General features: G+C 38.9%; 1 protein-coding gene across 2 annotated transcripts in view; it reads right to left on the bottom strand.

Moving 5' to 3' along the window:
• Positions 1–25,157, bottom strand: part of FRMD3 (FERM domain containing 3) — a 139,652-nt gene that overhangs the window by 22,845 nt on the left and 91,650 nt on the right. For both annotated transcript variants that reach the window (XM_054186736.1, XM_054186737.1), the window contains 6 exons: positions 20,928–21,025; positions 19,549–19,672; positions 7,385–7,472; positions 5,514–5,602; positions 3,331–3,394; positions 2,210–2,298 (listed from right to left, as the gene is read on the bottom strand). In XM_054186736.1, the coding sequence (XP_054042711.1) occupies positions 2,210–2,298; positions 3,331–3,394; positions 5,514–5,602; positions 7,385–7,472; positions 19,549–19,672; positions 20,928–21,025 (552 nt within the window). The remainder of the gene's footprint in view (positions 1–2,209; positions 2,299–3,330; positions 3,395–5,513; positions 5,603–7,384; positions 7,473–19,548; positions 19,673–20,927; positions 21,026–25,157) is intronic.

Here is a 25,157-nt window from a genome sequence, read left to right as displayed (position 1 = left end):
GCCTTTATTTACAGATTGCTTTGGCTTCAGTTTCATGTTTGGAAGATTGCTATTATTTTTCTGCACTCCACATATTAACCATTACTATTTTACAATCTATCAGTCGGGTTCCTCTGTATTGAATATCACTACCAATCTTCATTTTACTAAAATAGACCTCTTTTAGGACCCAAAAAAAAAAAAAAAACCAAAATAGAAGCAGTCTTGCAGATACCAAAGTCAGAGAAGAAGGAGGGGAGGAGGTGCTCCAGGTGCCAGGGCAGAGACTACCCTGCAGCCTGTGGAGAAGACCATGGTGGAGTAGGCTGTCCCCCTGCAGCCCATGGAACACCATGCCAGAGCAGATATCCAGGCTGCAGCCAACGGAGGACCCTGCACTATGGCAGGTGGACATGCCCTGAGGGAAGCTGCAGCCCTTGGAGAGCCCGCACAGGAGCTCACTCCTGGCAATTGTGGCCTATGGAGAGGAACACATGCTGCAGCTGGTTTATCTGGAAGGACTGCAGCCCATGGGGAGGACCCATGCTGGAGCTGTTTGTGAAGGACACTGGAGCAGGGGAAAGGTATGAGGAGGAAAGAAAAGCAACAGAGAGAAACTGCTGTGAACTGACTGCAACCCCCATTAACCACCTCCCTGTCCCACTCAGGCCAAGGAGAGCATAGAGGAGTCAGGAATGAAGGAGTGAAGTTGAGCCTGGGAAGAAACAGGGGAGGGGTGCTTTTAGTTTTGTCTCTATTGACATTTGAAAATAGAGTACGAAGGTGAGAAACAAATTAAATCAACCTTCCCCAAGTCAAGTCTGTTTTGCCCATGACAGTAATTCATAAGCAATCTTTATCACAACCCATGAGGTTTTTTGTCTTATTTTCTCCTCTTGACCTGCCGAGAAGAAGGAGTGAGAGAGCAGATGGGTGGGCTTCTGGCACCCAGTCAAGGCCAAACCCAAATAGTTAATATTGCAACCATTTTACAATTAGAGCAGAGAGATGATACTCCTGTGAGTCTCCCTCAGACATCTTTACTTCGAGCACTAATTTCTCTCCTTTGGGTGGGAATTGTTTCCAATTCCCTGAATTTTTTTCTAGTAACATAAAATAAAACAGCTGAAACACCATGCACTATTTTCCTACTTACATGTACTTTCAATGGAAAACACTTTCTAATAATATTTTTATTAATTCAGTCCCAAGCACAGTCGATATTAACATAGAGAATTAACAGCTGTATTCTGCTAGCTCATATTTCCTGCTTCTTCATTGAATATATCAATTGAATAGATTATATTGATATATTATTGTATCAGTGTTGAAATGAAAGGAATCTTCTCCAAAATAAAGCAGATCATTAACATCCACGTTAGAAGACACATTCTTCCTCCTTAGTCATTACTTACCCTTATAGCAGCCCCCTGGTTTTGTTATGCTCCAACACAAAACCAATATTTTTTATAAAATGTGCAAGATGCTGTAAGGAGAGACTAAGTAGCAAGAATAAAATCTGCATGCCTGAAGGGAAGTGTCAATAGACAGATCTAACAAAGTCAACGGAGGGCAGAAAAACCACATAAGAGCATTTTAACGAGGAATTATTTTCAGGCTCTCTTTTAGGGAACAGGGATGAAGATACTCCTTTTTCCTTGTCAATTTACAGGCTTTTTTTTAAACAAACAAAACAAAACAAAACAACAACAACAAGATGGCCGGCATCTTTCAAAATGTATCTAAGAATATTTTCTTTTTTTTTTAATCATTGAGAGATTTTTTTTTTTTTTTTTTCAATCAGCTCTTACTAAACCTTGGATTTCAAGTGGGAGAACATTACCTACCGGCAGAAGAACCCAGAGAATCAAGCATAACAGATTGTTTCCTCCATTCTCAAGGTATTCAACAGCTGGGCTAAGATTAATAACTATGTTCCCAAACACAAGTGCAGCACTGTGTCCATCCAACATCTCACACTACAGAGCAGCAAAAGCAGTGTGCTGAACAAAATGTTATTATTCACTGCCAAAATCCTCCTGCCTCATTCAGATTTTAAACAATTTATAACGCTGTCTTGAAATGAAATAATATTCTCCATTAACTTGCGTATTTTCTGTTTGCACTTTGAATTCTGTTAATGAAATGGAACATGTCACATTGAACAATCTTCTACTCACATGCACATTTTTTTACTTTTAGTATACGTAATGACTTCAGGTTTACGTACTTGTAAAAAGCCTGGTTCTCCACCCCACACTTCCAAAGATGCTTGCAGGCTGCTGGTGTAGAGGTATGGAATGACAGGACAGCCTTTTTCTGAGTGCAAGGAAAAGAAGGCAAATAGAAGTAATGAAAACGTTGAATTCACAAAGACTGAAGGAGCTGTACCTGATGGCATCACCATGAACTGTATACACTGAAGACCAAGTTTTCCTGTCTAGCCTCAATCCTTGGTTCGCTCACAGAAGCATGACCCATACGTAGCTGATATTTAAATTGCCTGGACAATTGTTTCAGAAATAAAAGGGGATGCTTGGAGGGGGCAGGGAAGATCATATGTACAAGTGGCTTGTAAAATAAATCTAAACCACTGGTCTTCACACCAAAGTCCAAGGAGGAAAGTCTCTATGTTCCATATTCCACATTGCACAGCTGCTGCACTGCTTAGCATCCACTTCTCCCTGTTCCCTGCGTCCTACCACCAAATCCTCCTTGCAACCACACAAACAACCCCTGATACCTCTGGCATTATTTCCTCCCTGCATTTTCTATTCCTTACCTAGATGGCATCCAAAGCCATAATCTTGGGCTACACCAACCTGCGCTAGGGGAAGAACCGATTATAGCATGCTGCAAACAAAAATCTCTATCATTTCAATGTCAAGAGCCCAACGACAGGACTTCTAACTACCTAGGACAGACTCCAGCCTATTCAGCTGACCAACATTTCAGGAGATGATCGTAGTTAGCCAAAAATACCTCACATTGATCCAGGTATCAATGCCCATCTGAATTTTCACTCATATACAGAAGTCGCTCATGATTTAGAGTGGGTGGGTACAACTTTAGTGCTTTAAAATCCATTAAAACATGACTACACAGATGACCAAAACCACAAGCTATCAACAAAGTGCTGCATGAATGTTAAGTGGGAAATGTCTCAACCCTTTGCAAACTAGACATTCTTTTGACAACAGCAATATTCACATTCACTCGTATTCTATATTTTAGTTAGAATATGAAGTACAACTATTGATTGTTCAGAAGTTCGTTTAGTTAAAACATGATGTTACATTTCAGTTGACTCTAAACCAAACACAGCAATTCTGTAAAAATATTAAACCTGACCTCTTTCTGAGCTCCAAACACATAAAAAGTCTTCCCTTCAAATTTCAATTTATAGACATCACACCTAGAAAGAGAAAAAATCATTTAAGTATAGGAAAAATAGATCTACAGGTAAGGAAAGCAACTTGCATGCAAGTTTTCCTGATTCCCAAAGTCAAGCAGGTTGTCAAATGTAAGACTTCAACAGAAATCTTATAACCGTTAGCATAAAAGCATGTAATATTCTAACTTTCTTTAAAGCAGAGAACATAAGCCCAGAGTATTTCTTTTACATCCCTATGCTCCTTCAAAGAATTAACTTTGGCTGATGGAAAATGAAAAGGAAATTAAAAGTAGGCAGCAGCTTTTGTTTACATTCTATTTATTACACTGTTTGTAATTCCTCTTATATCTTAAAATCTTGGAACATCTAATGTAATTAAGTTGCGGGAAAGACAATACTCTTAGCGTGCATATGTTGCATAAGAAGGCATACAATTTTCTAGATGCAGGCACTTTTTACCAGCAGTATCTTATCTCCGTCCTTATTTATTTGTGGTTTCATATCACAGACCTTAGTAACAGACTACATACAGACAGAACACAACAGGAAGAAACAGAAAATGACAGCACTTATTACTGGGGCCTTCTGAGTTTCAAACCTTGATGAATGTCAAAAATGTCAAAATTTAATTTAACCAAGTTTGAAAGCACAACCTACATATGGAATAGCAGTGCAGCAGATAAAGGCAATGTGATGCCTCACCTTAAATTGTAACAGAAATTTTGTCAATACCACAGCTAAAATAGAGACACTGTGGTTTTTCATAAACTTCTCTAAAAATTTGGATGTTAGATGGTTGAAATGGGAACAACTCTGGAGGCAAGAACAATGCCATCCTGGAAACTTTATAACAAGAGTTTTGCTTTAACGTTAAAAAACAAAAAAAAATCATTCTAGCTGAGCAAATTTTTCCATTAAAAAGGAAATCTCCAATATGAGATTTGGATTTTTGCTATGTAGTGTGAATTTCAGACAGTATCAGTTAAAGCTAGTAGCATTCGCTTCTAGGTCTCAGAAATGAAAAGAGCAGTACATGGTGTTCAGTTAAATCTCAGCAGATTGACCTTCCACTGGCCAATGTAACACTGAGACAGCTTAATGGCTTTTCCTCTATCACTATTTCATCTTGTATCTGGTTTACATGCCAACAGACTAAATGAATACACCAAGAAACTAAGTGCCGTGAAACTCATTTCCCACAGCATGGTGGATATGTGCTTGGCAAGTGCTACTCTTACAGTTACACTGTCCTTACGCTAAAAGCACAAGCCACCAAAGCGCTGTGACTAGGGATACCTGAAATTAACCCTCGGGAAACTACAGCACAAATCCAGGATCACAAATGGATGGTATTTGACAGACGCATCCCCAGGGCTCCACATGTAACTGAATCGTACACTGGCTTTGCACCTCTGAGGTGGGCTCAAATGCCATTTATCGATGCCTGAGCATGACTGCGCTCACTCGGCACCACACTGCTGAGGGCACGGCCCTCACGGTGCTCTTACACCACCGGCGGGAGATCACTTTTACCTCTCTCTCAAATTTGGCTGAGGCTGCTCAATTAACTCAAATGTCTCACAGAAGCAAAAAAAGGAAAGCAAAACCAGATAAACCAAGGACAATGATGTAAGTGTCCACTTCTTAAAAAAAGAATCTAAAAAATAAAAATCCAAAGGCATTCTCACCTCCTCTTCTGCTTACCAAGCACATTGTTTTATGGTTTTCAAAGTGAGGTTAGTTAAGTGAGGAAATAGCAACATTTCCAAGAGTTACAAATAAAGATGCAGGTGGAGTCTTGGAAACTCTTCCCGCTGTCTCTGCCAATACGACTCACTGGTGATTTACAGCACAGTTGAAAAATCAACTTACTCAATTCTAGCACTTGTGCATTATGTTCACTAATGTACCCTGTGGAATAATTTTCACTGGAGGAAGAATGAGACACAATTATTATTATTCTACTTCTCATCTAAGATCCTTTAAAACAGAAACATGATGGGGCAAGAGAAGGAACATTCATGTAGTTCACCTTAAAGACAACAAATGCAGGTGAAGATAGTAGGAAGAAGGGAAGACACAGGAGAAATGACTCTTGCATATTAATCTAACCTTACTTCACATTTCACACTTTGCTTACCATTTCAACAAATGAATTCTTTTATTCCCCTGGAACACTACAAATCCTGCAGCTGTGAATCCTAAAAATGTCGTTGTCCCCATTGAGTCCTTGAAAGAGAAAAAAGAAATATAATTTCCCCCTCATGCAGTGACACATTTCTTACTGATAGCATGAATTGTTTGTCACTCCACTATAGATTACCTCTATTTTACTCTCCTTTTCGAAATAAATTTTGCCTTCAAATTGTACACTTATAAAGAACAAAGACTGCTCTTGGCAACACAGGTCTTATTTATTTCTAGCCATTTAACTGAGTAACAGCACCCTATTCTTTGTTTCTGTCTACCTGTAATTGATGACAACAGGAAATCCTTAGGTATACTTACTACTGTTGTTGAAAACATACTTTTGTGTATGTCCCATTCTTAACGTGCTGACTAACTACAAACCAGTGACTCATATCTCCTTCAACACTAGTATTTTTTAAGATTTGACAATACATTTTCCTCTGCGAGATGTTGTGTTGGAAGTACTGCTAACAGTCCGCATTTACTGCAATAAGCAAGTACTTGAGTGCAAACCACAACCTACAGTGTTACTTGCCTTTCAAATAGGAATGACTGTTTTTTAAATTTTTAATTCCACAATAAAAGTTCTGGCTCACAGTTTTTGAGCTACGATTCAGGTCAGTTTTGTATCAACTGGACTTCCTGTCCATCCCAAGTTCCAGACCCTCACCTTGCTAAAGCTTGTCAACCTTATTGTGCCTCATGTTCCACCAATAAAATATGGGGGAACAGACACAGTGATGCTTCTGGGGTAGCAGCCACAGCACTGGAAGGAGCACGTTATAAGGAGCCAGAGAAGGACTTTGCTTTGCAGTTCACTTACAGAAGACCAAATAATTTTCCTTAAGCATGGGCTGTGAACCCCTGAATGCCCCCACACTACAAGCCCCGCCACACAGGTGAAGAGGAAATTTTGAGCCAGTTTTGATTCTGTCCTAAATGCCGAGGTAAGCCTCTGGGATGCCCTCTGAAAATCTGCAGTGTAGTTTCAAACTGAAGTTTACCAAGTTGCTGACTTCACTGAGCTCTGAACCAGTCCCTGTGTTTCACACAGCACCACTACTCCTAGAAAAGTACATATGAAATCCGACGCAGCTCTGTGTTAGAGCTGACTGTTTAAGGGCGCCCGCCACCAAATGAGATGATATACAAGCCAAAGTAACATCTGCAGTTAAAACATACATAGGTAACGCTAAAAACAAGCACCGCAGATTTTCCAGATAAAACCAAGTAATTAAAAATGCAGGTGTAAGGGATTTTCACAATTGGTAACTAAATTCACTTTCTCATAGAGAACCACAAAACAGCAAAATGGAGGAATATGCAAATGTGTATCTGGTTCTCCCCTCTGTACAATTGGTTTGCTGTTCTTCCTAAGATTTGCATATTTTGATGGTCTTCCAAAAACTAATCTGCCAAGGACTAAAAGTTTGTTGCATCTTCTGGACAAGAATAATGCTGAATCCTAAAAACCTTGCCAAACATAAAATATTTCACACTTGGAGTATTTAGAGAAACCTTTGTATTAAATGCAAAGATATTATGAAGTATAATCAAAGCTTTTGTTACGATACTGTACTACATTCTGCTATGATGCTTTGCTTCCTCTGAAGAGACCTTTCCTTTGATGCAGAAATGACAAGCAGTCTATGTTCCTCCAAGGCTTAAAAGTAATATGCAGTTCCAGGGTAAGTTCCTTTATAAACTACCCCCTATTTATGCCTGGATAAAAACCAGAGCTAAATCAATTCAATTAATGGCTTTTTACTAAATATTAGTGAAAAGAACATTTTATTAAATGATAGCAAAAATAACTATTACCTTGCAAGGATGAGGATCAACACCATAAGTTTCCAAGGAATATGCTTTCAGGAGCAAGTTAAATTCAGCAACCGCTGGGCTCTGACCTCTGAAATTACATAAGAAATAGTAATTTGCCAGTAAAAGGAAAACAGGAGAAAAAGACTTTTTGACTGGAGAGTTTAAATGCCTAAAAAAGGAGGAAAGAAAAGTTCTTATTGAAATACAACCTATCTCAACCATGTTCTGTTTATAATATAAAGATAGAAAACTTTTCGCATGTTTTCTCCTGCTGAATTGTACAGTGTCAGATGTTTTCAGGTAAATTCTGTTTTTTTCTCAATCCTGAGATAACAACACGTTATGCAGTTAACCAGAGTTATCTAATATCCTGCAAGTATTTGCTGTCTTTTGATATACACGCACATCCGCCTGAATATGGTATAAACCTCAGCATCTTTTTTCCACAAACTCTTGCTGCCCAACTCATTTAAAAGAATTGTGCATATTAACAAACATTCCTTCCAGCACAGGGTATAAACACAGCAATCATATTACACTGTCTACTCAGATGCATGCCTAATTATAGCAGTGCCTGTTACCATCATGATAGTTCAGGAACGGTCAGCATTTCCATTATATGCTCCTATTTTTAGGGTGTCTATAATCAACCATGAATATACACTAAAGCCTGAAACATGGCATGCAAGAATTGAGTTCTAAAGTAAGTTCTACTGTTTGACTTTTGCGCTTCTAACTCCTGCCATTGCAATAAGCTGTAACACAGATTTACAATGCCTGTTTATCAGTGACCTGTTACAAGTATTATTTTATTCATGCATTTGCATGACTAGAGTATGTGATTCTGATAGACAATATGGTTTTGTGACAATAAGCAGTGCTTGGGACCCTTAGAAAGCCAGGCCTCACAAATGCTTCTCATGAAAATTATCCAAAAAACGAGCCATAGACAAATCTTCAAAGAACATAGCAATAGTCATACTTTATCTTACCCCTGCATTTTGGAGTCCAGTCTTACACTGTGAGCAAAGGCACTTGGGAATTGGCATTTAAAAACTGCTCTGTGCACCAGTGTAGAATAATTGCCCTGTAAGTCTGTTATCCCCCAGTAGCTAGAAACCAACAAGCATTGACATACAAGATTCAGTATCCAGTCCAAAGTTCAGTTTAACAATTAAGACAATGTCTAGCATGTTTGTGGATGTCAAATCCTACTTTGAACCTACCAAGTTGATGCCCTGGGGCAATGCAAGTGTCAACAACCTTTTCTGTTATATGGTTTTAACTCATGCTCGTTTGTACTTCTCTGCTCATCGTCTCCCAGTCAATGCCATGATACTTCCTTGGCTTCTTCCATACGCCTTTTGGTCCTCCTTGATACTACACTATTTGCACTTTATTTCAGATCACATTTTTGTTGATGTTCAGCTTTCAAAAAATAAAACCCACACAAGATTAGAGAAGAAGGGCTCATAGTCCTCCTCCTTTTTTTTGGTCTCTTTCTCACCACTTTCCAATTGAGAACATGTACCAAGTGGAACACCAAAATTTACAAATGTGCACTTACACAGCTAAATATTTAAGTGGAAGACAGCATGAAAGCAGCAAACAAACCAAAAATGCTTATTTTGCCCCATCAACTTCCTGATGGCTTTACTAAACTGGTTTTTTCCCTTTTCGATACTAATAAATCACAGCTTTAAGTGTAATCACAACTGTAAGACCATAAATGAGACTTCAATAGGCCAAAACTTTGCTTCATGTACCAACTCAACCGCACAGGACAGAAGTAATTAACTAACTTGACCTAAATTACTTAGAACACTTACGCTGCATAGTGAAAAGCCAAAACAGATGGTTCCATTGCTTATTGGAAACTGGGCCTTACAGAAAAATAAGATCATAAAATGTGTCCTTTTACCACTTCCTGTTGCTGCTGGTACAAAGGAAAGTAGTCAGTCTTCTGGCTTGAAGGGACTGAAAGGCGACAAAGCATTTGGAACTATGTGATTTGGGGGTCTGGGCATTTCCAAAAGGGGAAACAGTATTAAATTGCAATTATTAAAGTAAAGAGGCACATTAAACGAGATTAGCATGCCCTTCTCATCTATAGTTTCACCTTCTGAAACTATGCTGTCTTTGTGCACATCAAGTGGAACAAGCTGCGATACTTGAATAAAAAGCAGAAGACATGGACAAGTCTGATCTTATCAGATTACAGGCTAATCAAATGCCTACTGTGCAAAGCCTTAAAAGAACATCACAAAGCAGAATAGTCAAGGGCAATATCCAATGAAAAAATCCTCATTCATCCCTTATCAAGGGATTAATATTCAAGCCTTGATAATACGCTGTTCATCTGTAACTTAGCAATGAAATTTTCCTTACTAAATAAAAATGTAACTGTAGCAAATCCTATCAGCAAAGAAAAGTCCACATTTTATCAATTACTGATTTAACATTAGATATGCCTACGCCTTTGATTGGTTTTGTTAAAAAGCCTTTAAGCTTTCCACGTGCAATAAACAACCTTACAGAAAAATTTATAGAGTTTCCTCACTTATGCAAGTGTTTTAACTAATGTCTCTTACAGTGGAAAAACAGGTAATATTTAGACAATGCATTTTTGCTCTTTTATAACTCAGTCCTCTCAGGAAAGTCAGGTGTCTCTCAGTGCATCAACTCCTTTTGACCTTATATGACTTCCCAAATTTTTCAGTATGTGTTCAGCATTAAATGGAAGTTGTATTCCCTTTCTATATGTTGCAGCCACTGTAGCACCCAGGTGCAGCATGACAAAGGTTTTTGAACAGGACCAGTAAAAGAAACCACTATACAGAAAAGTTTCTGTATGCTATACAAATAATAAAATGTGGATTACTTGTGAAATTAGAGCTCCACAGTTATTAGCTACGAATTAATGACTCAATCTAGGAATCAATCAATGTAAAACTTCCTAATAAATTTTTAATGAAATAAAAGCTTTAATAGAAGATTGAGAAGTCTTCAAAATGCTCTGTTTTTCCCTTTAGGCTCAAAAGAAGTACGCACTAGAGTATGTACAAGCTCTTTTTATTTCCCACAGGGCCCCCAACTCTGAAGCACTTCAAAGGCCAGGAAACTCAATAGGGAATACTTCCAGGGTGTGCCACAGCAATGATCTACTTGTTTTGCTGTCTGCCCACATGAATTCACTCTAGAATTTTCTCCCCTTCATACCTTTCCTTTGAGGTATGATACAAACTGAAATAGTGAAACCTAGTGAAAGCCAAGGATGAGATTAACTCAGGAGTAAGCATTAATTCATTCTAACAAACAGGGAAGACTATGCAGCAATAACAGCAAAGAAAAAGCATTTTCAGTCCTGTTCTCAGATTCTTGCTTCCTGAGTGACACTAGTGAAGTCACTTCATCTGTGTTCTCTGATTCTCTTACTGACTAATAAAGTGCTGTGAGATACTACTATTAACATACTACTGCTAATAATAAAAGGCATAATTATTGGCCACCCTTTTGCTTCATCTCTATGTCAAAGTTACTTGCTGCACAATACAATAGCAATACTGTACTTGAGCATGCCCCATGTACAATTAATTTCCGGTATTTATGGTCTGTAGGGTGTTTCAATGTAATTAATTCAAAGAATAAATAAGTATGTACATAATGGCTGGCCTCTACTTTATGTATTCACCTCCACGTAAATCAGGGAAAATTATCAGCCATAAAGCTTTAAATAACATAGACTCAGTCTCCACCAAACACCCCTTGCCCTGCCCTGCAACTGTGGACATACTTCGCTGCAGTCTCAGGAGAGACCACAGTGACTGTTTCAAGAAGCATCTCCATCTATGAAATATTCTCCTTCGTATATCTTCGTATATATGGGATATATATATATATATATACGTATACCTTCGTATATATGGGATATCCAGATCTGATGTCTGGCATAAGATCTGGGATATAAGAAGAGGATTGTTAGCAGAACAGGGTTACCTGGGTTTCCTTTTAACCTAAAAAAAAAGCCAGAATTCTGCATAAAGCATCAAACCATTTAGCTACACCATATACTGACTGCCGGACCGCTTAACACATGGCTGAGATTTTGCTGTTGTTTCTTCAAATAATTTTACAGGTGGTTGAGACTTCAATTGCTACACAATTATAGTGCTAAAGGTCTTGAGAAACTTTTACTTTTCCTTTAATCGCAGAAGATTTTGGCAGACAGTGGAGATGTTTTTAAATGCAGTCTGTCTGCTCGTATTTTTAGTCACGATAAAGGTGCTAAGGAGGACTACGTGGTACTGAAACACAAATCTGCTACAATCACCAGTGTTTCTGTTGTACTGGAGATGATACCACAACGGCGCTGATAATTTAAAAAAAAAAAAAGAGCACTAAATGAAGGCACTGGTAAACAAAATTTTGTTGTAGGCTGTGTCTCAGTTTGTCAGAACAGCGAGAGCAGCCTTTGCACATTGCCCAGGCAGAAGTGCTGCTGCCCTAAGAACTGCCCAGGCCACCAGCAGCAGGGAAGGGAAAAGCTTTAAAGGGGTCTGCATATGACTAGAGACCTTATCACCTGACAAGCGGATGGACTGCTGAAATATTCTGGAACATATGAAATTTAGAAAACTGCAAAACACTCAAATATCAATCTTAACTTGTACTGAAAAATTTTCATTTCTCTCAGATAGAGTTCTAGGATGAGAAAAACCTGAATAATCAGTTTAAAGCAATAATCAAACTCTTTTACTGAGGCCATTAAATTCGTACGGGTTGAATTTTACACCATGCACGCTGTAATGACATGTGCGACTTCCATAACTCCTTCTACCAAAACATTTCAAATTACTTGTGTGCTTCAGAGATCAGGCTGAGATGGTATCTGTGATATCTGTCTTCAGGTATTTGTATTTCAACTTTACTTCATAAATTGATGCAGTGACGCAGACAGCTTTAAGCCTATTCAACAGGCAGAATACATTTACAGAGCAGATGCAGTTTTAATTTACCTATTATTAATTTAAAATCTGTTCCCACGATACAGAGACATCTACTGAGCCATCTGTTTTTAATATCCCAGTAGGTTAATCTTTCTGGTCCAGACACACCTGGCCCTTAAAGCCTTCTCCCAGATAAAGAAAAGGGAGGGAGGGAGAAAAGGGGAAGAGGAAATGGGTCCTTTCAGCTGATGAAGAAACACCCATATTGTAGAAATTCACACAAACATCCGAATTCAGCAGTATGCTACGTATGCAGAACCTGAATCCAAACCTCACCACGAGACAGGCAACAACTAGCTCAGTAAAGAAAACAACCACATTTGTGGATCGTGATTACGAGCACTCTTCCCTGGGGGGTGGGAAGTGCATGCACATACATACGCAAAATAAATCTTTCCTAAAGGTAAAAAATTGTCAATGTTACAATAAAACCAGCTATCTTTTCCAAGTCAAGTAGATTATCCTTTCTACTAAATACTGCTTGGAATTCTCATAAAAAGAAAAATCACAATTATTGATATATCTTTTCAGTTTTTCACTGTATCAGATAGACCACTGGCGAAAGAAGAGGGGAAAGAAACCATGTTTGTCTGTGAAGTTCCTTTCTCCAGGTTATTGCTACAACTGCATCTTCCATTAAAATCATGTTCAGGTAAAGCTGCTCTTCACCATCAGGTTTCTGGCAATACTCTCTGTGCCATGCAAACACCAATCCAACAAAGCAGCATCTCACTCTTACCATTTTCTAGTTCATCCAGAATTACAAGTATGGTTCCTTAATTTTTATTAAGCACACTTCTGTAAGAAAAAAATGGTTTAGAAGACCACAGCTTCAAGGAAAGAAACACACACATCACTCTTCAGGGAAAGGACTAGATGACCAGGAGAACTGTTATTTCAAACTTTTGATGAGTATACATTCCAGCCATCTCTCTGATTCAGTCAAATTACAACTGATAAGAATTATGGAGTGAAATAATACACCAGGAAACCATAGCAGAATAGAAACAAACAGATTATTCACCTATTACAGCAAACACAATGGCCTTTCAATACAAGATTGCAAATTAGAGAGAATTAGATAATTTTGAAGTTGCAGTGACACGTGCAAACGTACAGCCTGATGGATAACACCAAATGCCTACACTGGGAACCCGTAAATGAGCCAGCATGGGCTATGAAGGCTGAATGAAGAGGACATTCAGCGCAGCCCAGGGCTGTAACGTAGGTGGGTCCCCGAGCAGCTGTCACCACTATCTGCCTGTGAACTACCACTACACATCATCGTCCTCCTCAGCTCTCCAAAGTCCTTGATATACTTTGTATAGCTAAGAACTACAAAGACTTTGGCTCCTTAGGCCTGGAAGTCAGCTGTCCCTGCTGTGGCCCAAGTGCCGCTCTTTTCCAAACTCCCCCCTCCCCTCCACGTAAACCTGAACAGAACCTCAGTCCCCAGCGAAGCGTCTCCTGTAACATGACTTGCAAATTTTGGAGCACAGCATATGTCCTTCCAATTGGACTCCCTTCATGTATACGAGGCCGTTGTTAGATACCAATGTGATTAGGGTAGTACAAGAAGCTAAATATAAAGTGTTGATGAGTGTGCTGCCAGCATTAAATGCATAAAAGCAGGTAATACCTAGTTTCATTCGCAAGAAGCTTTTAAATCACATACAAGATCCACCTTATTCTGGACTTACTACATGGGAATTTAGTTGTAGCACTTTTTAATGTATTCAACAGCATGCAAGAAGTTGCTTTAATCTTGGATCAAATGATATTAACACCCACAAAGAGAAGCATTTTCTAGCAACTCTTGCCAAGTCTTCTAGGACAGCCTCCCAAAATATACTCTGATAGTAACATCTGTAGTTAGGTTTGCCAATGGCTCCACTACAGCTCTATGTCTGCATGAGAGCTGGAGAGACCGAGAAATCCTGTACTCCCGCTGGCACCAGAGTCTGAGCACCCACAGTAACCAGTGGTACGGTGAAGGGAATACAGTAAGAGTTAGAGCAGCGGAGGAAAGTTAAAAGTGATTAAGTCCCCACCGAGTAGTTACAGTGTAGATGATGCAGCTTGGATCAAAGACAAGCATTAATTTGCTACTCTGGTTTTCAAGAAAATACTACCCTTTAGCTTAAAAGTTTAAATTGCCTTTGAGATAGTTAATAGCATAACACGGCAGTGATTTCACTCCCTCAGAGGAAACTTCTTTTTCTCCCAAAAGGTGTTCTCCCACATACGACTTTTGCAAAAGCTGGAGTATTTGATACACACAATGGAGACGACAGCCAATTCAGTAGCACTCAAACTTCTTAAGCCTGTATCCACACTGACCATCCCAAGCAACAATAAATAACTTGCATTTATCTATATGAGGTCAGCCTAGAAAGCAGGCATTTGAACAGGTCATGTAACTCTAATTTACTGGGCAAAGTTAATGTTTGCCTAGGGCTTTCAGATAAAATAATTGCTGTCTACATAACACTTTCATATAAACTACATGGCATAATATTTCGTATCAGAAATAAGTAAAAATGGATCATTAGTTTTCATTAGTTTTCAGGTGGGACACACAGCAAAAAAAAATAAATCTTTTTTTTCAACCACTGAGTCCTTTCAAAAGAGAAATAAAGGGAAAAAAACCCATGATTCCTACAAATATAAATTGCCTTGATAGGGATATATGTGGATCTTCCCTGTGGAAATCTCTCTGTTTTCAGGTGTCTAGCCTCAGGGAGCTCTGGCTAACAGGTATCTTTCAAAAGCCAGGACATTTTATCAGAGTAACAAATGTTCTGTTAAAGGACATAAGATTCGATATAAATTCATAGGAAGGAATTTTTGCCTGGGAAAAGAGAGAAAGGAATGTGACTGCACTAAAAACATCTGATGTTTATTTGGTCATCTGAAGCAAATCCCACAGTTGAAACAACATAGAAGTTGATTTGGAGCTAGTACTGACATAAGTCCGTATGTACATTCAAAGTCCATTCTTTTGTAAAAGGAGCCCATAAAATCCAGCTTCTAGCAATAGCTAGAAGCAAAACTGTGCAGCTCCTAATGCAAGCTGCCCAAATAAACTGTCCTAATTCTGCCATGGAAAAAATACAACTCTTTCGGGAACATCTGGAAGGAGCAAACTCCTGATGTGTTAAAAGCAAAACAAAACAAAACCTCAAATCCCAAAGAGATTATTAAGATCACCTGAGTGATCTTTCACATAAAAACCCAGTAATCCTAGTAATCCCTGCTGTTATGATTGAAGAATTAACCTTTCACTCAACTTTCCTCTCCTCTACCTAGAAGATTTCATTACTCTGCTTAACCTCATTTGATGGGTTAGTTTTAGTTTGGTTTTCCCCAAATATATGCAGAATTCTTCACTGTATTTTTGTTAAGCTGGGGGCTTTTGGTCACCAGAAATAAGAGTGAAGTACGGCTTTACACACTGAGAACAGTGCAGTGTATTAAATTTCTTTAATACTGCCAAAACACGTGAGAACTGAGTGTATGGTTCCACGTACTTTTGCATGGAAGTCAAGTAAAAGAAAGTAAGTTGGTTTTAACCTGGATCGTTTCACTGATGTGATTTACAATGCAACCATAAGAACACTTGCTCATATCTAACTAAAAGGCATAAGGGACATGCGCATAAACAACCTGGAGAGGGACCTTAGCATCCACTTCACTTGAAGAAGAAGGTACACCAGGATACACTCACAGAATATTGAGATTTTTATGGCCCAAATCTTTTCCAATCTGTTAAGAGTGTCAGGGAAGCAGAAATGTAAGTAGCTATTACTTCAGTAGCTATGCTCTGTGGTAACCATACCCAAAACCATAACATTCAAGTCAATGTTCAATTCTTTTATGAATAAATCTCCAAGTGTCATCAGTTCCTCACATATTCCAAGTTTTTAAGTCATAGGAGCATTATCTCTTCGCCTCCCAGCACTATACCATGTTTCAATAGAGGACTTACTCGGAATGACAGGAAAATGAGAACACGTATTGTGATGAAATCAAGGCAGATGTTTGCCCCACCACTGGCAAGGTTCAGTGAAATTACTCCTGTACCTCTCCCCTTCTCAATGAGGAAATAATAATTAATTAAAATGCACAAGACAATTAATCACAGCTCAATAATGCTGACATGTGTTTCTGTCTGTCACATTTATATCTTAGCAATTGGGTTCACATTTTGCTAAAATCCAGTGATGTTCTCACAGCCACAAAGGATAAGAAATAGGGGCACCATGTCATACATCTGTTTTAATTAGTAAGAACAAGACTTTTACATGACACAGGATGAGTCACTAACTCACTGGTAGCTGACAGAGTACCCTATCGCTGCTTCCCAGACATTCCCCTCACTGTTTTCATGCACCTTTAAAAAGGCAAATTCTTCCGTCATGCTGTAGGACAGAAGAAAAGATATGCCCAGTGAACAGGCCTTGAGGATGCTGAGACAGGATTCAGTGAAGAACTGGCCCCTTCTGAGTCACGGGGCTCTGGTTATATGGGAGCCTGCCGCAAGAGAGAGATGCCATGATCTTTGTTTATTTACACATGTGAAGAAAACAAAGAAACAGAATCACTTGCAGTGATGAAACTCAGAACTAACATTTCTGAAGGTAGCAGAACGGCAGCTGGATTAAAATGGCTCTTCGTCTCTTCTGCTGTCCTCACATGTTAGCTCTCACCTAACACCTCACTCAAATATCTTGTTAAGGGAACCTTTTGCAGCATTTTCAAAAATACTCATTGAGCAGCAAAATATAAATTCTTATCAGAAAACTCAACTTGCTGAATGCAGTGAAACAGATATGCTGATCAATACCAAGGAGAAGCCTACAAGCTCAGTGCTTTTTCTAATCATCTTTTTCCAGCTACATACAGACATCTGATCGTCCTAGCACTGGACCTCTCTATATATAGCTCATTATATGACAGATATGTTTTATTAATTTGTACTCCTAGAATAGAGACCCATGGAATTAAATATCCGGAAAAAGGTAAAACTTCTACGTGACAGACGAATGTCTGATGTAAAAAATGTAATAGGATGATCAATTTGGGGAAGACAGCTACAGTGGAAAAATGCCAGATAGCAGTTATTCAGACAGCTCTGAAACTGTCTTTGTAACCAGACAAATAGGTAAGGCACACCAGATGCTGATGTAAGTGAAAGAAAACAGAAAAGAAAGAAAACAGTTCCTGAGTGCTGCAAAGAGCTATAAACCACTGAGCTTAACATCCATAACGTACGAATCAGTAAATCTAGAATAGAAAGAGAATGAAGAAACATACACATCTAAGTGGGATATATGAGGAGAGTTCAGCTATAAATTATAGTTATGCCTGAAACACGTGCTGGAATTCTTTGCAGGAATCAGCAGATCCACAGGCAAAACAAGTCGGGTTGATACCATCTGATTTCCAAAAGGCAATAATGAATAGTGTCCCTCACCGAGACCACTGAAGAAATTCAGGGGACATCCTCACGTGCTGAGGAGCCATTGATGGGAGGAATCCATGACTAGGAGAACTCCAGAGGGACCTGTGCAAAGGCTTGTAACATTTACCGTCACAGGGTCAGGAACATTACACTAACAGGAAAGGGGGTTTAAAAAATGAGCTAAAAAATATGCCTGGTTATTTGTAATAGAAGAACTAGCAGATTAAATTCAAAATAGATGGGCAGAATTATGCACAAGGGGAAAAAAAAAAAAACAAACCAACCAACTCAGAAAAATACATCTATCCCAGGGCTATGAAATACAAAAACCACCAGCTTTGGCCAACCACCCTTCCTTCCCTTCTCCTTATTTTAAATAAAGGACAAGCCTGTTCTTGAAAGACTGAATTGATCAAAATCTTTGCAATTGCACCTTGACTTAATTGATGAAAGAACTTGGTTTTTAAAGGTTGAATTTACCCTTTGGAAACCTGCAGCCACTGTATGGAACAATACTGAAAGTAAGAGAAATTTCTTTTTTAAAAGGCTGTTTCTATGGGTCTGTGTAACCTGCAGCCTGGACAGATCTAAAAATTTTAGATGTAGATGTGCCATTTAAAACACTGTTTCGCTGAAAGAAATATAAGCAAAGTATATAGGTTTCAGGAAGGAAAAAACAGAAAACACATTAATACTGGCAAGCTTACTGTCACTGATGTTGCACTGTGGCTGAACAACATATTTGATAGGCTTCTAAAAAAAAAAGAAGTGTTTTAAGCTTTAACTCCTGTGAAAAGAATTTTTTCATTTTCTCCCCCCCCCACACCGGAATTTTGTGTCTCACAATCTAATTTTTGTATACATGGTATTCATATACTTAAGCAAAGCATTTCCATATATTGCAGTATGAAAACAAAACACAGTCCTCTCCTTAGTTGAGGACTATCCTCAAGTAAGCGAAACGAGGAAGGCATCACGCAAGCTGCTGTCACGACTACTGTGTCATTCGCTGACGATCCTGCAGAGGGTACAGTTGCACAACGCACTGCTACTTCTCTCCTGAAACACGATCCTTCAGGGACTTCAGGGACACATTCAACTTTGAAACCAAAAGATTCATTAATCTATCTTTCTCCATTCCCCTTTGTCACACTATTAAAAGTTTAGGACAGAGAAAGAGCATGCAGAAGCTCACCCCCTTAGGCTTCCAAAGAAGTTATTTAAATACATTTCTATGTAATTCACCACTATGTTAACAACATACTGACAAAATAACTTAATTACAGTTTCAGTCAGGTCAGTATCTATCAAAAAATTTACAATTACACTACATACAGAAATTTCACAGCAAAAGACACAAGTGAGATCTCTAAATGAAAGATGTTGTTCCACTAATCAACCAGAGCAGCACTCAGGATGTGAGCCACTCCCTCCAACCAGACCTACATTTCAAGCAAATGCAGTCTAAATTACCAGAATACATGCAGGTATCAGCTAGGATTAATGAAGGTTAGCAGGAAAAGAAAATCCACTAAGCTGAAACCACATTTTGAAATACAGCATATTAGACAGTGTATTGGTAGAGCATCTATTATAAATCCAAGGAAAAAACCCTCCTAAGTTAACATACGCTATTTGGAAACAGATAAAAGTATTTCCTATCTGTCTCTTTACCAAACAGCATTCTAAATTACCTGAAATCATTTTTATGCATTTCAGCTATTTTCTTCTCAAGCTTCTGTGACTGCTTGGGGAAAATCTTAAAGTCACTGATGTAATTCTCTGGGTGTTCATCAGGATCATAATCACCAAGCTCAGCTAAACAGATCCGGAATACAAAACAGAACAGAAAAATTCAATTGCAACATTAGTTAATGAGGAAACAAGACAGTAAATACAGTATAATTCAAGACACTTGCATGACTGGTAAGAATCTAGCATCTCACAGGAAATGCTAGTTTGAAGAATCGATAGGTAACTGAAGCAACAAAATCCTTATAACTGCCACTTCAGTCAATGAGTTTCAAGTGAAGTCCAAGGTTTATTAACCGCATCAGTAATTAGCAATTACTAGCAACTACCTTCTGTGGCGGAAACATGCTCTGTACAACAGAGGCATAGGTAATGCTCCCCCTTTGAGTACCTGCCATTCTGGTACTAGGCAGAAATGAAACAATGCACTCCAGATTCTCCTCCAGTTTGTTTTACACCAGTTTATCCTCACTGATATTCACTGGTTTAATTCTGTTCTAGCAGAGAAACACAGGCTCTGACATTACTTGACGTTACTTAAGATGTCCCACAGTATTTGATTCCTCTTCTAAAAGATGTGTCACTTAGGTACCCAAACATGGCATTTGTTGTTTTAGTTTTCTAAATAAGCCTCTTTTAATAAGGCCTAGACTTAATATTGGTTTGGATATGCTGCCTTATAATGCATTAAGAGCTTAATTCATGTTAAGGCAGAATGAAGGGGACTTCCACACACATGAAGCTCCTAATCGGACATCTAGCTATTTCTCTGTGTACCAAGAGACGTACCTGAATTTGGTGCTAAGGCAATGATGGGAAGAAAGAGGGGAAGAAAAAAAAAGGGGGGGGCGCCGGGCAGGGAAGACATTTCTCCCTGAATTACATCTTCTGTTTTTATCAGAGATTCCGTCATCACATAGATCATCTTTACCGTAAGAAAGGGCACTGGATGACCCTTTTTCCTGCTTAGTTCAAAAGGAATAGGATACATTTACATTCATGATTGAGAACATGATTTTGTTTTGTTTATAAATGGAATCTAACACTGATGCGATACTTTTTCACTTAAATGCTAAGACAACCCATTGTTTTTAACTTTTTTAAATTCCAATTTAGTTTTAGTTGGGTAAGTAACTGAATTAATTAAAACACTTTACAGTGCATGTCAATGCAGGGAAACAGTACAACAACAAAAAAAATATACATTACAAAAAAAAAATACATTATTGCTAGCGATATTCCCACAACAGCTTTGAATTTCTCTTTCTACTGAACACACCTATGAGTTAAGTATTTAAAAATGCCTACTGCTTGTCCTTACCTTGGACAATGCAGGCACCCAGGTAGGCAGCATCAGAAAAAGAACACAGCAAACGGCCATGGAAAATGTCCCTTTTTATTTGTAGATATAAGAGGTATCTGAAATATAATTTAAAAAATTAGGAAACGATGTGGCATCTTTTTATAGCAGATTTAATTTATCAGTGTGAAACCAGTTGCACTACTATTTTGGATCTCTCTCTTGCTAACTTAAATGGCAGGAAAAAGAGGCAATGCGCAACCACAGGAAAAACTAGATGTAAGACAAGAGATTTTTCTCAGTAACAATGAAATAATGACAGCAGAAGTAAAAAAAATCCACAAACATAACACTAAGAGACAGCATGGAGAGTATTCTATTTAAAATGTACAGCTGTTAAAATGCTCATTAGTAACGTGAAATAAATTATGGTAATATAAGTTTGTTTGAGCACACCTCCTCTCATTAAACGTTAAATAATGTCATTTCATTACACAATGAAATTGCTCTCTTTATCGCTGTAGACAAAATAGCACATTGACCACAGTGGAGAGGATTTATTTCCTTTTTTTTTTTATAAGTTCTGAAGTTTTGAGGCAGAAGCAACTCCCTGAGGGCCAGGGGGGCAGCGGGCACAGAGGACCTGCCTGGGGGGAACCTCTCCCATTCCTCTCAGAGCTGTTCTTCCTCCAGAGGAACTGGGGAGAAAAAACAAGAGGCTCCTTCCACCTGCCTTCCGCCTCCAACCACGGAGCAGCATTATTTCCAATAGCAAGAAGAGAGGCGCAGCTGCAAGGCCATCACTTTCTCTTTTGCTTTCTCCCCCAGAGAGCAGCCTCCCAGAGACGATGGACCAACTCACGTCCCAGTGACTCACTCTCAGCTCCTTTCCCAGCCACATCGCTGGTTACAGCTGCACCGTTCAGCAGCTTCACCACTCTGGGAAAACAAACCGTTTAAGCATTGCTTTAGTCAGATAAAAGTCAACTATCTAGAGGGTACTATCAGACCCAGTCTGCTTCTGCAGACCTTCAGGAAAATTCCTGGATGCTGCCAGTCCTCTCCAACCTTATGCTACAGTGCAGCCAATGGAAATGTGCTTTATGAATAACATTGATGTCAGACATATTTTGCCCAAGTTATTTGGTTCTGTGTGTACCAACTCCTGCACCAAGTAGCTTATCTGAAGCTTACAGTGAGTTCTAGATTTGAGCAAGGCTAGAATTATTATCTGAAGGGCAAGAGAGATTGTCCTCCTTTCCTTCGATTGTTATTAAATGCTACCTAAAGACGAGACAGTTATCACCGAGAAAAGCAATTTTTTCCTCATTGTGAACATATCCCTTCACTGCTCTACAGTATTAAGTTTCTGCAGGAACTTTGCACTTTAAAGCCTTCTTTTTTATTTTGCAACCCCTTTTTTTTCTTGTAATCAGTGTCCAGTAACAGCTCACCAGTTCACTTCCATAATTTGGTACTGCCACAGTACAGGTATTTCCCAGAGGGGAGCTGCATCAGGACAAACCAAAGGCCTCAATGAGATGCAGTAAAAATTCTTAACCTGCAATGACAGCCTACCGGAGAAGGCTCAGTATATTGATGCAGATACCACACATAACTTGGGCAAATGAGCAGTCCCCATCCTAAAACTTTTGCTAAGTCTTGCCAGGGTGAAAAACTGGGTTGTTGTTCTCCAGGGTGACCATTAGCTTGAGGCCAAACTGAGTCCACCTTCAAGAAGTGTCAAAAAAAGCAACCTATGAAAGGAAGTCCCAAGATTTCATAGCATGGCTTGTGAGCTGAGACGTAAGGTCAACAGATCTCCAGTGACACTGCACGTTGGTGGTTTCTGAGTTTGAAAACTACTATAAAGAGACACGAAAGTAAAGATGCTTCTGGAAAAGCGTATTAACCCGCTGCTCCCAACCTACATTTGCAGACATGAGGCTGAGATGAGAACTACCAGTCCGAAGTCTCAGGACCGTGCTAGGTCCAACTCTCCAGCTGTACGGATGGAAGCAAATGCTATGAATAGTTACTTTTCCGTTAATATTTTGGTATTTACACGAATAAGAATGAGTTTTGCAGGAACTTCTTTCCCCTGTAACAGGATTAGGCACCAATGCTGCCCACCCTGACCACCTATTACAAGCCATTATCTTGGGAGCCCAAGGAGAATGGAAAATCTTCAAGAATTGACTAAAGCACCTGTTTGAGAGTCAGGCAGCCTCTCTCTCTCTCTCTCTCTCAAATGCTATTCAATAAATCACAAGTTAGGTTCCTGAAGTGAGATGGCAGGGAGTCCCCCTCCCCTCCCAATATATGCTTATTTTATGAGAATAAACACAAAAATACACATACATGAATTTGGTAGAATTCAAAACCAGCTTTCTTAATGCAGGGAGACAGCCATAAATACAACAGTTTGTGCTGGGTCACCAAGATACTACACTGGCACTTAGGATCAAAGACAACAGCAGCATCAACAGAAACTCCTCAGAATGAGGGCAAAAACTCATTTCTATGCATTCCACTAAAATTCTATACAGATGAACATGCGGGTTTGGGTGGGAGTGTGCATACTTGTGGCATTTCTAAGCAAATCATTTGTTGCTGACCAGGATCAAAGATCCTCTATGTTTTTATTAAATTTCTGCATCCATAATAGTCTCACTTATCTGAGCCGATCTTAAACAAGAAATACATGGCTTTGTTTTCCACAGAAAGAAATCAAACAGGAATAAGTATATATCATACTAGTTTCTTGCTATGAAAGAATATGAAACTATGAAAATTTGTAAAAGCAATACACCTCAAAGTTAGCTTCCTTACATTAAAAAATAATATATACTCTTTCAATCTATATGGTCAATACGTTAAGCTAATAAAAATGTATTATTATCCATTCCCTCCAGCTATATCACTGGCTCTGCAAGTTGTTCAGAATAAAAAAACAAAAACAAAAACAAAACAGAATTCAAAAATTTCAGAAAACTCCCACTATAATTTTTCTGTAACTTCAGAATAACACATTTTTCATTGTCTTGTCTCCCTAACATGCCAGGGAATATTTCCTTCCTGAAACAATTGGGAAAACACAAACACATATTCAATTTTGCTGAGAGGTATGTTAACAGAAAATAAATAAGAGCAAGCAGAGGATATCTAACAAACACAGTACATAAGATATAATTTTAGGGAAAAGAACAGCTGTGCCTCAGAGCTGATTTCTTCCAAGTGATCATCATGGGATGACAGAGCTGAACACAACCCATCAGGTAGGCTAGCTAACGTCACAAACACAGGCCATCAATGTTATTAATCTCTCTTTGCTTTAAAATATATAATCCCTAGCACTTGCTAGTCCGAGGAAGAAGCACTGTTTTTCCTCCCTCATATGAAAGGGTGTTTGTTGCAATGTTTCAGTGGCTGTTTGGGGGGCCCAGGGGACATGTCTTAAATTGTTGATGTACCTTTCTATTACAGTAGTCATTTTTTAAATAAAAATACTGAAGTTTATTTTTTTCTGTCACTAATATTCTGTGCTGCTGAGTTGCTGCATGCATTTGACTACTGAAATCCTTAATCAAATGGCTCAAAGAACTATTCCATTTCTGAGGAAAAAAAAGAAAAAAAGAAACATCTCCAAGACAGAAGGCAGCATTCAAGAGGGGAAAAGAGGCACAGAGCACAGTTCACTGTGAAGACTGGAGAAATTGTTGGCTGGGACACAAGGGAAGCACTTGCTCTTATAAGAAGGGCAGGGGAATACCCAGAATCAGAGAGTCTGGATGTGTTTTTCGGAGACCACCCACTCAGCAAGCTGCACGGGATACTGTTCATCTTCAAAGCAAGAAGGGCAGTCTGGCACAAGACTAAGACATTAAGGAGTTCTGCCAATGAAGGAGATACATGCACTTTGGACTGAAAGCCAATGTTGCAAGCTTTGCCAAAGGTTGGCTCAACCTCAGACGCTTCCTATAAACCTGATAAAGTAATTTATGTCCCAGGTCAGCAAAGACCTATGAATGCTTATCTGACTCCTGAATTCTGTAAGGTTTATGCGTGTACTTAAAATCGCCTACACTTACAGAAATAACTTGCAAAATCAGGTCTGATTTTGCTGCTTCTCTTGTCCTTCCATCACAGCTGTTTTGCAAAGCCCTGGCACAACTTTATAGCCTGATTTACAGCCCTAAGTACTCAGGCTTACCAGCAAGCTAGTAAATGTATGCTTCAGAGCTTACACTC

Source organism: Rissa tridactyla, chromosome Z, assembly GCF_028500815.1.
Source record: "Rissa tridactyla isolate bRisTri1 chromosome Z, bRisTri1.patW.cur.20221130, whole genome shotgun sequence".
NCBI lineage: Eukaryota > Metazoa > Chordata > Aves > Charadriiformes > Laridae > Rissa > Rissa tridactyla.
Note: the sequence above shows the minus strand (reverse complement) of the source record. Positions and strands in the feature narration are given on the sequence as shown.